The sequence below is a fragment of the Lipotes vexillifer genome, unplaced genomic scaffold, assembly GCF_000442215.2.
Source record: "Lipotes vexillifer unplaced genomic scaffold, Lipotes_vexillifer_v1.1 scaffold31, whole genome shotgun sequence".
In the NCBI taxonomy this organism is placed as follows: Eukaryota; Metazoa; Chordata; class Mammalia; order Artiodactyla; family Lipotidae; genus Lipotes; species Lipotes vexillifer.
In genome coordinates, this window is record NW_006792454.1 from 2,748,464 (window position 1) to 2,762,501 (window position 14,038).

Sequence of the window (14,038 nt, forward strand, 5' to 3'; positions counted from 1 at the left end):
GGGAAAGAGATTTTGATAAAGCTTTGAAAATAATGCCAAATTCAGCAACTAGAAAATCTCATCTTTTAGATAGAAAGCCCCATAGGAGGTGAAGGACTCCCCTCCCCATGCTTTCTTTTCCTACACTGTAGCTGGAAAATAAAAAAGTTCTTTGAAAGAGCCTAAAGAGAAGTTAGCATTTTGAGTAAGTCTTTCAAAATCTTTCTTTCCTTAGGTCTTCCCCGCCTTTTCATCCTTCACATCAAGCATTATGCCTACCTCAGGGACCTGATTGTCCACCGGAAGAATCGTGATGTTAAAGCAGATCCCGAACAAAGTGCCACCGTGCTGGTTACTGACGGAAAAGGCAAACTGGACGTGTCGGGGATGGGGGCCTATATCTTGCATGGGTGGCATGTAGGCCACTTTCATATAGTTCACAGCATGCTGCAAAGAAAATGAAGACGGACATGTGGGTGCCAAGTTCCCAGGATGAGAGACATTTAGAGACCTAAGTCTAAGATACCCGTCTCATTCACTGATAGGGAACATTGTAAATGCCACCATCATCAATTTGAAGATCATAAAAAGCTCTTACAAATCGCATTTTCTAAAAGCAGGAGGGAAAAAGAACAAAGAAATTAAGTGACTACGTCAAGTGCTTGAAGCCACGCAACTCTGTGAAAGACAGGAGACTTGCATTTTAACCCAGCTCTGCCACAAAGTAGCTGTGTGATATTGGTCAAGCTACTTAAACTTGCGAGGTCTCTGTTTCCTTACCTATAAAGTGAAAAAAATAATAGTACTTAGCACACAGGTTGACATACTCATTTAATACAACCTCTAACTACAGTGAGATTCAGCAGCTCAGGGGTAGCTGCTGCCTAGGCACTCATCATTACTGTGCCTCTAGTCAGGTCTGCAGAGCAGAGGCCACAGGAGCAGGAATAGGGCTAATGAAGGATTTCGGAAAGCAGTAGATAGCATGTGCTGACTTACGTCCCCCACAAAAAAAGATACGTTGAAGTCCTAACCCCCAGTACCTCAGTATGTGACCTTACTTGGAAACAGGGTTGTTGCAGATGTAATTAGTTAAGTTAAGGCCGTACTGGAGTAGGGTGGGCCCTTAATCCAATATAACTTGTTCCTTATAAGAAGAGAGAGACTCAGGGAGAACACAGCCATGGTGTGACAGAGGCAGAGAGTGATGATCTACCAGTCAAGGAATGTCAGATTGCCAGCAAACCACTAGACGATGGAAAGAGGTAAGGTAAGACCCCACTGCCCCCCGACCAAACAGGTTTTTGGAGGATGGTGGCCCTCCTGAGACCTTGGTTTCAGACTTCTAGCCTTCTAGCCTCTAGTTTCAGAACTGTAAGACAATACATCTCTTCTTTTAAGCCACCTAGTTTGTGGTACTGGGCTATAGCAGCCCTAGGAAACTAAGATGGTAGGATATTGGATGAACTGACTTTGATGGAGTAAAAACATATGCACCAGGTCCCTAAAACAGAGCCCTAAGCCAGGGACCTAAATTGATGCAAAAGACTGTGTTGAATTATAACGAGATTTTACAATCATATCCAGCTTGATCAAGCATTTTCAAATGTTACATGTCACTTGCTTAATGGAAATGTGCAAGCAGAAAGAATACAGACATCAAGTATTTGTTGCTTGTGACAGATGTCAAAGGCCAATACTCTCAAGTGCAACGTTAGGAGCACCGTACCTTCTCAGAGGACACTTCCATCATGTTTGTCAACACTTGAGCATAGCATCATACCTGAGTGAATGACTTCAACCCTGGAGCTGCAGGGTTTTTGGTTAGCCTTGGTATGCTGTCTACCATGAATAATTTCCCAGCATCCAAGTGTCTAAACAAAAATACAAGAGAACACATCAGCTAACTTTCCCAGTAAGAAAAATTAAATCAAATAGTAGCCCACAACCAAATTTTCTGAAGCTAAAAGTACTCACTGTAGGAAGAAATCAAATGTTCCATCTTTATATTCTCTCTTTATATCAAGGTGGGGGGAGGTTCTAGCCTTAAGTCTAGTGTCATGAATGCCATTCTCATCATGACTGCAGAAAGTATGTACAGAATTTCTGCTCTGACATGATGAAAGGGAATCTAACTACAGTAAGATGTAGTTAGATACTCATCCTAAAAACGTTTCCTCACTATCCTTTGGTAGATACTACAAACCTAAGGTATATTCATGATATTTTCTGGATTGGAATCAGAGAATATGACCACTTTTGTGGGCTGCAATATCTAAAAATAAAGCAATGAAGACTCAGTACATTTTACTAAAGAGAAAAAAAGTATTCTCTTTAGAAAAAGGGATTAAAGACTGTTTTAAGCCTACCTAAACTGAAGACACTACAAGCTGCAGAGGCCACTTGCCAATTAATATAGCTTTTGAAGGGAGGTATGAGACAAGTTTGAGATTAGAATAAATGCTGAATTGAATATAAGTTCATGTGTGACCAACAAAGCAAGTGAACCACAGTAGTATACATTGACACTTTCAACTCAATTCTAGAATGCAACCCTCAACTAATAGCCCAGGTGATGACTCTTCGTAGAGATACCTGCGGCTAGAGGAGAAAAATGGAGGAGTGGTTACTGTGTAGAGCAGTTCCCTGTCATATGATTCTGTATCTACAAAATGTAGATGTTTCTTGGTGATATAGGCCACCTGCGTTTCCTTAACAACCAAATGTCGAGAAACTCCAGGAACCTCTTTTGGAAGCTGGTCATCTACTGGAGTGATATGGATTGTCACCACCTGGAAAGAAATTATCTTTACCATTAATTTGAAATACCAAAAAGACACCAAAGAAAGCCACCCCACTATCATCCAGTCACAGTTATGATTTTCAAAAACTGCCATTTTGTAAAACTCTTCCAGTGAAAAAATTGGGGAGTTATTAGGAACGTGAAAAATGGAACATTCTCCACCCATTTTTCATTCTATCTTAAGAATATGATTATCACAATTATAGTTAATGCAGTCATGAGTGCTATAGAATAGGCATATAATACACAAAATATGTTCCTAGTTTTATTTCTACACCTCCCTTTACCAGCAACCTGGGCTTTCTCTTCCTCTTTCCACTCAGTCACAGATCCTGGAAACCTCGACATTACTTTTGGTTCCTTTCTCTACCCACATATAACACATCACCAAGTCCCAGAGTTTGTACTTACAAAATTTTCTAAACAGTGCCCACATCCTAGTCCCACAGCTGTCATTCCCACTGTTCCTGACTTTGCTCCAGTTTTCATAATTTCCTTACGTCATCACAACGGCTTTCCATCAGCCCTAACTCCAATAACTCATTTTGACTGTTCATACCTCTGGTGTTATCTTTTAACAACTACAAGTCAAATCAGCTTATTCACTTCCTCAAAAATCTAAAAAAAGATACAAATGAAGTTATCGACAAAACAGAAATAGACCCACAGACATAGAAAACAAATTTATGGTTACCAAAGGGGAAAGGCAGGGGAGGGATAAATTAGGAGGCTGGGATTAACATATACACACTACTATATATAAAATACATAACCAACAAGGACCTACTGTATCGCACAGGGAACTACACTCAATATTTTGCAATAACCTCTAAGGGAAAAGAATCTGAAAAAGAATATATATATATATATATATATATATATATATATATATATATATATGAATAACTGAATCACTGTGCTGTACCACTGAAACTAACACATTGTAAGGCAAACATACGTCAATAAAAATTTTTTAAAAACAAAGTTAAAAAAAAAAAATCTTAACCCCCCAGGAGGGATAGAATTATTCAAACTCCTTAGCATGGTATTCAAGACCCCTCACAGTTTAAACACACTCTTTATTTCAACTTTATCTTTTATGACCTTTCAACATTTGTCCAGCATCCTGATTGCACTCAGTGGACCCAGACCTAGTCCTCAAACATGCCTCTATGCTCTGAATCCTGTTGTTGCTTCAGTCTGGAATGCTTTTCTCCTGCTCTCTCCAGCAACCTGTCTTTCTTACCCTTGAAGGTTCTTCTTGAAACGTTCTCCAATTTCTCAGTTGGAATTCATTTTTCCTGAATTTTGGTTATCCCTTGATAAACATCATTATTTCACTGTCGTGTATTATTAGTTAGTAGTTTACATGTACATCTCTCCTAGACTGAAAGTTCCACGAGGAGGATCATAGTATAGTGCAAACCACATGGAATTTGGCAGTGAACAGACGGTTAAAGTCCTGGGTAAACCACTTAGTAGCTGTTACTGATCTTGAACAGATCACTCAACTTTTTTGAGTGTCAATTTTCCTATCTGTAAATTAAGCATAATATCAACAACCTCACAGAATTTTATGAGGATCAAATATCACTATGAAGATAAAATGTCTGGCATATATTATGTGCTCAATAAATATTTTGTTCATTTCTATAGCTCCACCACATCTGGCACGGTATTTTGTACGTAGGAGGCACTTTATAGGTGTTTCCTCACTGAATGAGTCAACATGCCCTGTTTGTGATGTTAAGAATTTTCTCAACATTCATAGGTTTGGATCTTGCAAGAGGGCAAGAAGACTTTGCCAAACAGCTTTTTATCATCACATTTATTTTTTTTTTACAATAATCCATGATTGGCTGGGAGAAAGCAATTACTCTGTCTCGAAATGGTACATTTGCTTGGCATCATGAGTCGTTGCACAGCCTGATGCATGAAAGTATTCTGACTCTGGTTTTGATTTATTTTAATATTGTCACTGAAGTACAGATCAGCAATGCCAATTTTTTCTATGATAATGGTGTTCACAATAACCAATTTGAAAATAAAGAGAATTTCTTTTTTAAGTTAACACACAAAGCAAAAACTAAAACATGGTTAAGGTTTTGCTATGATACGAAAAAGACTGGAACTGGAAAAAAAAAGAACATCAGCTCAGCCACCTACAAACTTTGCTGCCTGGGGCAAATCATTTAACACTTTTGGGGCTCAGTTTTTCTCTCTTTACACTGGGAATAATAAGGATGACTATTAGAGTGAAGTGCTGTCAGGATCTAATGAGATAGATGATAGCACAGTGAGTACCTGGTAGTAGGTGCTCAATAAATTAATTCCGTCTCCATCCTTCATTACTTTTACAAAAGCATACAGCATATTTACTATTCCATTATGAAGCATTTCAATAATTAGAAATTAAACTCAATAATCAAAATAAAGGAACACAATGACAGTCATTTCTCCAGTTCTTGGAATCTGTGTCATGATTTTTTTTTCCAGTTACAGTTTTTTGCTAATCTCTAAAGTTCAGAAATTCTCTATGGGACATCCCAGCCATGGTGTGGATCACTGAGGCTCCACTTAATTGAAAAACTAGATTTAATAAGGAAACAATAGTTATTGTGCCTTCAACGAGACCATTTTCTATGCTAATTTATTCTCCAGTGTGTTCTTTGGGCAAAAAGAATGTACAAGCATGCTTTTCTATACCCCAGTAGTAATTCATGGTGGGCACATTTTTCAACACGCTTTCTGATCGCTTAAGTTGATGTGTCTTTACGTATTTATGCATGTCCAAATAATTACTGTGTCTGTGTTCTGCGGGTGAGAAAGATCCTATTTTAACAAACTCCATAGAGAAATAAAGTGTTCTCATTTTTACTGAAGTTTGGTTGTAAAAAAGACCTAATTAAATACCCATTCCCACAAAGTGGAAAACTAGTGCCCATACTAGGCACTGGGCTCTTGCTTGTTGCCTTCCCCTACATGCATCCAGTCTATGCTTATGGCCACAAGCACCCACAGACAGATCTGCAGGGAATTGGAACATAAAGTAATAAATCAGTATATAAAATGACAACCACTAAACTTGACCCTCAGAATCCAGCTCACAATATGATACTCCACTGGCTACTATCTGCCTTCCTTGTAGACCTGGGTTCTTGATCCCTTCTCTGGACTGAGCTTTGCTTTCTGCCTGATTCCTTCTTTTGCATCTTCCTTTGAGATTATCCAGTGCTATTTCTCACCCTCAGGAGTTATTTCCAGTGCTAGCTTTAGCCACTCCCCTTTCCGGCCTGACTTCTGATAAATGCCCACTCTGGGTGCCTGTTCTCTCCTCTGGTCATGTTGCACTCCTTCCTCCCACTTTGCCCCCAGGCCTTTGTGGCATCTGCTCCTTTCTTCCTGTTTCTTAGTCCTCTTTCTCCATTTCTCTTCTATCCTTACGTTTCGCTCTCCATTTTACTGTTAACGTTACTCTCCCCCGGGTTAAAATCTAAGGTATAAATTCTATAAAGCCCGCTACTGAGAGGAATAAAGAAGAAAACATTTTTCTTTTTTTTCCTCTTTCTGGTCAGGACTACTTTACATACAATGAACTACATTCAGTTTAAATATATAATTTGATGAGTTTTGACAATCTTATATACCTGTCAAGGCACCACCACAGTTAAGACACAGAATAATTTCCATGGATTTACTGGTTTTTTTGGTTGGTTTGTTTCATAGTATTTTGTCGTACAGATATAGTTTTTTAAACCAGTCTTCTGTTGATAAGCACTTGGGTAGTGATACAAATAATTCTGTAATAACCAAGAAAATATTTTTCAAAAGCAAATTGAGTAGGTGAGGTTTTATTTGATGACAGTCACGGCAACCAAGGTAGAAAGAGAGGGGGGTTCTTGCTAACATCTTGTTGATGTGTAGGTAGATCTCTCAGTAGGAGTATCTAGACGGGAAAGATGAGAAGAAGTAAGAAGCATCTCCACTTGTGTAACTTCCTTCCTGTTTTAAATAGATTCTCACCTGAGATCTTTGATTTCTGGCCCTATGAAAGGAAGTGTTCTAAAAGTATGGCCAAAACAATCCTGGGCCTGAGTTTAATCTTCAGTGACTGAGGAAACCTTCTGATCACAAAAGCTCCCATCAAGTAACCATTTCATCTGTACTTGTAGTTGGACCGCTCAAAGTTACAGATTTTGTTGAATATTTTATACATTTATAAGACATGACCGGATACTCATCCACATTGAAGATGCAGTCATCAAACAGACCAGCTGATCATTTGAGTCCCTTAAAAATTGGAGCTTCAGTGATGATATCAGGGTTTTACAACACAGTAATTCTTAACAGCACACACACATACAAAATATTTGTTTTGTTGTTATGCACACGACTAATTCCTGGAAACTCTGAAAACTAAAGCTTTACACTTATTACTTCTGCGTCTTACTCCTTCCCCAGTCCCTGCCACATGTCTGGGTCTTCTTATTTCCCCCTCATTTCAATAAAAGTTGAAAGAACCAGAGTTTATTTTGGAACCAACACACATTTCTGGAGGTTCTACTCTGAGTCTATACCAAGATCTGAAGACAGAGAGATGAATAAATCAGGATCCCTGTCATAAATGAGCTCACAGTTAATCCAATAAAATAAATAATGGCCTCACATTATAGTAATTTGATATCAGATTATATAAAAGGACCAGATGGTCAAGCCTGGGGAAACAGGTATGGAATAGGAGCATCAGAGGATGATTCCTGGAGCAGGTGATTCTATAGCTGAGGGCCAGTCCACAGTCTGAATAAGCTAAAGCTGCCACACATCAGAAGAGGGAGAGCTGAGGAAAAATGGACACTAGATGTACTCTACTAAACACACTGCTACTGCATCAATGAGTTTTAATTGTCCTCAATTAAAAGGATGTGGCTAATCTCATCTATTCTTAAGAGACCATGTGACAGATTTGGAGGATAATCTAGTCCAAAAAAGATGAAGGCTGACACTAAAGCAATGACGGTGGGGTGGGGAAGTAGAGACAGATGAGAGAAATTTCTCAAGTACATTTATTAAGATTAGCTGACCAACTGGTTATGCAGATACTCGAGAGAAAGTGGGTAGGGATGACTTCAAAGATTCTAGTTACAGTGGTTTCATGCAAATTTTCAGGGAAATATGCTAAATGTCTTGCAAACATGTTGAGTTTAAACTGAATGCAGAGGTCTGCCGGAGCCAGCGAGACCAGCCGCCCGACTTCACTGCCACCTGGAGACGGCTGGCTGCAGCCGCCCGCCAGCCAGAGGGGGCGCCTTCAAGATGGTGGAGGAGTAAGACATGCAGATCACCTTCCTCCCGACAAATACATCAAACTACATCTGCATGTGGAACAGCTCCTACAGAACAGCTACTGAATGCTGGGAGAAGACTTCAGACTTCCCAAAAGGCAAGAAACCCCCCATATACCTGGCCATGTGGCTGACAGGATCTGGTTACTCTGGCCGGCTGCCACCCTTAGCATCTGAGGTGGGAGAGTCAAGTTCAGGACCCTGGCCCACCAGAGACCTCCAGGCCCGACATAATATCAAACAGCGAAAGATCTCCCAGATATCTCCATCTCAACGCTAAGACCAGCTCCACTCAACAACCAGCAAGCTACAGTGCTGGACACCCTATGCTGAACAACAAGCAAGACAGGAACACAACCCCACCCATTAGCAGAGAGGCTGCCTAAAATCATAATAAGGTCACAGACACCCCAAAACACACCACCAGACACAGTCCTGACCACCAGAAAGACAAGATCCAGCCTCATCAACCAGAACACAGGCACCAGTCCCCTCCACCAGGAAGCCTATACAACCCACTGAACCAACCTTACCCACCAGGAGCAGACACCAAAAACAACGGGAACTACGAACCTGCAGCCTGCAAAAAGGAGACCCCAAACACAGTAAGTTAAGCAAAATGAGAAGACAGAGAAACATATAGCAGATGACCAGACCAAACAAATGAAGAGGAAATAGGCAATCTACCTGAAAAAGAAATCAGAATAATGATAGTAAAGATATCCAAAATCTAGGAAATAGAACGGAGAAAATACAAGAAACGTTTCACAAGGACATAGAAGAACTAAAGAGCAAACAAACAATGATGAACAACACAATAAATGAAAGTAAAAATTCTCTGGAAGGAGTCACTAGTAGAATAACTGAGGCAGAAGAACAGATACATGACCTGGAAGATAAAATAGTGGAAATAACTATCACAGAGCAGAATAAAGAAAAAAGAATGAAAAGAATTGAGGACAGGCTCAGAGATCTCTGGGAAAACATTAAATGCACAAACATTCGAATCATAGGGGTCCCAGAAGAAGAAGAGAAAAAAAAAGGGTCAGAAAATATTTGAAGAGATTATAGTTGAAAACTTCCCTAATATGGGAAAGAAAATAGTCGATCAAGTTCAGGAAGCACAGAGAGTCCCATACAGGATAAATCCAAGGAGAAACGTCAAGAGACATATTAATCAAACTATCAAAAATTAAATAAAAAGAAGAAATAATAAAAGCAGCAAGAGAAAAGCAACAAATAACATACAAGGGAATCCCCATAAGGTTAACAGCTGATCTTTCAGCAGAAACTCTGAAAGCCAGAAGGGAGTGGCAGGACATATTTAAAGTGACGAAAGAGAAAAAGCTACAACCAAGATTACTCTACACAGCAAGGATCTCATTCAGAATTGACGGAGAAATTAAAACCTTTACAGAGAAGCAAAAGCTAAAAGAATTCAGCACCACCAAACCAGCTTTACAACAAATGGGAAAGGAACTTCTCTAGGCAGGAAACACAAGAGAAGGAAAAGACTTACAATAACAAACCCAAAACAATTAAGAAAATGGTAATAGGAACATATGTATCAATAACTACCTTACATGTAAATGGATTAAATGCTCCAACCAAAAGATACAGACTGGCTAAATGGATACAAAGAGAAGGCCTGTATGTATGCTGTCTACAAGAGATCCACTTCAGACCTAGGGACACATACAGGCTGAAAGTGAGGGGATGGAAAAAGATATTCCATGCAAATGGAAATCAAAAGAAAGCTAGAGTAGCAATTCTCGTATCAGACAAAATAGACTTTAAAACAAAGACTATAACAAGAAGTAAAGAAGGACACTACATAATGATCAAGGGATCAATCCAAGAAGAAGATATAACAATTGTAAATATTTATGCACCCAACATAGGAGCACATCAATAAATAAGGCAAATGCTAACAGCCATAAAAGGGGAAATCAACAGTAACACAATCATAGTAGGGGACTTTAACACCCCACTTTTACCAATGGACAGATCATCCAAAATGAAAATAAATAAGGAAACCCAAGCTTTAAATGATACATTAAACAAGATGGACTTAGTTGATTTTTATAGGACATTCCATCCAAAAACAGCGGATTACACTTTCTTCTCAAGTGCTCATGGAACATTCTCCAGGATAGATATATCTTGGGTCACACATCAAGCCTTGGTACATTTAAGAAAATTGAAATCATATCAAGTATCTTTTCCAACCACAATTCTATGAGACTAGATATCAATTACAGGAAAAAATCTGTAAAAAATACAAACACATGGAGGCTAAACAATATGCTACTAGAAAACCAAGAGATTACTGCAGAAATCAAAGAGGAAATCAAAAAATACCTAGAAACAAATGAGAATGAAAACATGACGACCCAAAACCTATGTGATGAGCAAAAGCAGTTCTAAGAGGGAAGTTTAGAGCAATACAATCCTACCTTAAGAAACAAGAAACATCTCAAATAAACAACCTAACCTTACACATAAAGCAATGAGAGAAAGAAGAACAAAAAACGCCAAAGTTAGCAGAAGGAAAGAAATCATAAAGATCAGATCAGAAATAAATGAAAAAGAAATGAAGGAAACGATAGCAAAGATCAATAAAACTAAAAGCTGGTTCTTTGAGAAGATAAACAAAATTGATAAACCATTAGCCAGACTCATTAAGAAAAAAAGGGAGAAGATTCAAATCAATAGAATTAGAAATGAAAAAGGGGAAGTAACAACTGACACTGCAGAAGTGCAAAGGATCATGAGAGATTATTACAAGCAACTATATGCCAATAAAAGGCAGCCTCTTCAATACACAGTGCTGGGATAACTGGACAGCTACATGTAAAAGAATGAAATTAGAACACTTTCTAACACCATACACAAAAATAAACTCAAAATGGATTAAAGACCTAAATGTAAGGCCAGACACTATAAAACTCTTAGAGGAAAACATAGGCAGAACACTCTATGACATAAATCACAGGAAGATTCTTTTTGACCCACCTCCTAGAGAAATGGAAATAAAAACAAAAGTAAACAAATGGGACCTAAAGAAACTTAAAAGCTTTTGCACAGCAAAGGAAACCATAAACAAGACCAAAAGACAATCCTGAGAATGGGAGAAAATATTTTCAAATGAAACAACTGACAAAGGATTAATCTCTGAAATTTATAAGCAGCTCATGCAGCTCAATATCAAAAAAACAAACAATCCAATCCAAAAATGGGCAGAAGACCTAAATAGACATTTCTCCAAAGAAGATATACAGATTGCCAACAAACACATGAAAGAACGCTCAACATCATTAATCATTAGAGAAATGCAAATCAAAACTACAATGAGATATCACCTCACACCGGTCAGAATGGCCATCATCAAAAAATCTACACACAATAAATGCTGGAGAGGGTGTGGAGAAAAGGGAACCCCTCTTGCACTGCTAGTGGGAATGTAAATTGATAGAGCCACTATAGAGAACAGTATGGAGGTTCCTTAAAAAACTAAAAATAGAACTACCATATGACCCAGCAATCCCACTACTGGGCATATAGCCTGAGAAAGCCATAACTCAAAAAGAGTCATATACCACAATGTTCACTGCAGCTCTATTTACAATAGCCAGGACATGGAAGCAACCTAAGTGTCCATCAACAGGTGAATGGATAAAGAAAATATGGCACATATATACAATGGAATATTACTCAGCCATAAAAAGAAATGAAATTGAGTTATTTGTAGTGAGGTGGATGGACCTAGAGACTGTCATATAGAGTGAAGTAAGTCAGAACGAGAAAAACAAATACCATATGCTAACACATATATATGGAATGTAAAAAAAAAAAAAAAAGGTTCTGAAGAACTTACGGGCAGGACAGGAATAAAGATGCAGATGTAGAGAATGGACTTGAGGACACGGGGAGGGGGAAGGGTAAGCTAGCATGAAGTGTGAGAGTGGCATGGACAAATATACACTGCCAAATGTAAAATAGATAGCTAGTGGGAAGCAGCCACATAGCACAGGGAGGTCAGCTCAGTGCTTTGTGTCCACTTAGAGGGGTGGGATAGAGGGGGTGGGAGGGAAATGCAAGAGCGTGGGGATACGGGGATATATGTATACATATAGCTGATTCACTTTGTTATAGAGCAGAAACTAACACACCATTGTAAAGCAATTATACTTCAATAAAGATGTTAAAAAATAAATAAATCTTCCAAATAGAATAAATAAATAAAATGAATGTAGAGATGTCAGGTAGAGATGTTGGTACACAAGTCTGAGCTGGAGAATATTTAGGAGTCAAAAAATAGGCGGTACATGAAAACAGAGCAAAAGTCTTTCTTTTTCTCTGTTTCTCTGTTTCTCTCTCTCACTCTCCCTCTCTCCCTCCCTCCTTTTCCCCTCCCTCCCTCTCCCCACCCTCCCTTTCTTTCTCTCTCTCTCTCCACCCTTCCCTTCTTTCTTCCCTCCCTCCCCCCCCAACATAGATTAAGAAGATGAATAAAAGTAGAGAAAAATATGATTTTGACTTCTTTAGAAGCCCATCCATCATGGGGAATAACTGGATCTATAGAATTCAGCCTGACATATTTGCCAAGATTTAAAAATAATTTTATTTCAATAAAGTTTTCATTACTGTGGTCTTTACTATAGAGGAAACTGACATCTATGTTTGTGGGTATGAAAAATATGACCTATAAAATATACAATAGTGAAAAATAAAAAGGAGTCCTGAATTTTCTGTTTTTAAAAAGGCCTATAGTTTGCTAAAAACGATACGGTATTCTAGTCAGAAACATAGCTCAGTTTGAATAGATACAACAAAAGATTTAGAAATAAATCCTATTAATAGTTTCCATTTTGGATTATCAAATCATCTAAGGTCTCAAGCAAAAATGTAATCTAGAAATGGCATAATTTTACACATTGATGAAAAGAGGAGGCTGTTATTTATAAAGAAATTGATTTCTTTTCAGTCAATAAGCAGGTGAATTGAGAATTTTCTGATTCATTTTCCATTCCCTCTAAATAGGAGCACCTACTTCCTTCAGTTTCTGGGCTCTAAACGTCATTCTTCCATTTGTTACCTTTATCTTGGCAGACAGATGAATAGCTCAATCATCTATGCATTGGCTAATGTCAGTGACCATGACACTATGAGATGATATTATATAACCAATAGGGACGCTATATGTAGTGGGCACCACTTATTTTCAGAAGCCTTTTTTTCCATCCTTACCACCAATCATCGTCTTCTTGCAAGGAGTCTACCCGTTTATAGTTGCCCAGACCCTTCCTCATCTGTAATTTGTATAGGATGATGGCTCCTTAAGCCTATTTTTGTATTCTATATATTTAAATAATATCCTTGAGTGGTACTAAAACTCTTAGTTCTTCAAAAGCAATGATAAATAATAGCTAATATATTTATTGAGTACTTACTATGTGCCAGAAAGTTCTCAATACTTACATGTATTACGTCACTTACCCTCACAATCACTTTAAAAGGATGTTGTTTTACAGGTAAAGAAACTGAGTCACAGGTCAGTTAATGTCAAGAACAGGACAAAAACAAAGACAGTCTAACTACAGAGCCTATGTTTTAACCACTACACACAAAATAAGTCAGTGGGTTTTTTTGTTGTTATTGTTATGAAGCAAGCAAATTTTGTGAGGTGCTCTTTATAGAAGGGTCTGATGGTTAAATAACCTTGGAAACACTGCCTACATGGTAATTTACATAACTCTGTGGAAAAGTAAGAGAGCAGTTATTTTGCAAAGAAACTGACTTAATTTTGCTTACTCCATTGCTTCTGAAACTTCGAGCTTTGAAATCTGTTTTCCTGTAGTTTCTATTTACATCTTCCAGAACTGATATCTGTGGACAAGACTTTGGGAAAGAG

The 14,038-nt window shown here is 38.2% G+C and overlaps 1 protein-coding gene across 1 annotated transcript in view; it reads right to left on the reverse strand.

Annotated features, from left to right (window-relative positions):
* The window catches only part of FREM1 (FRAS1 related extracellular matrix 1), a 154,427-nt gene that overhangs the window by 98,461 nt on the left and 41,928 nt on the right, over positions 1 to 14,038 (reverse strand). Inside the window, exons 10-12 of the mRNA XM_007465647.1 lie at positions 2,575 to 2,771; positions 1,763 to 1,853; positions 259 to 426 (exon numbers count right to left, since the gene is read on the reverse strand). Coding sequence (XP_007465709.1) covers positions 259 to 426; positions 1,763 to 1,853; positions 2,575 to 2,771 — 456 coding nt within the window. The remainder of the gene's footprint in view (positions 1 to 258; positions 427 to 1,762; positions 1,854 to 2,574; positions 2,772 to 14,038) is intronic.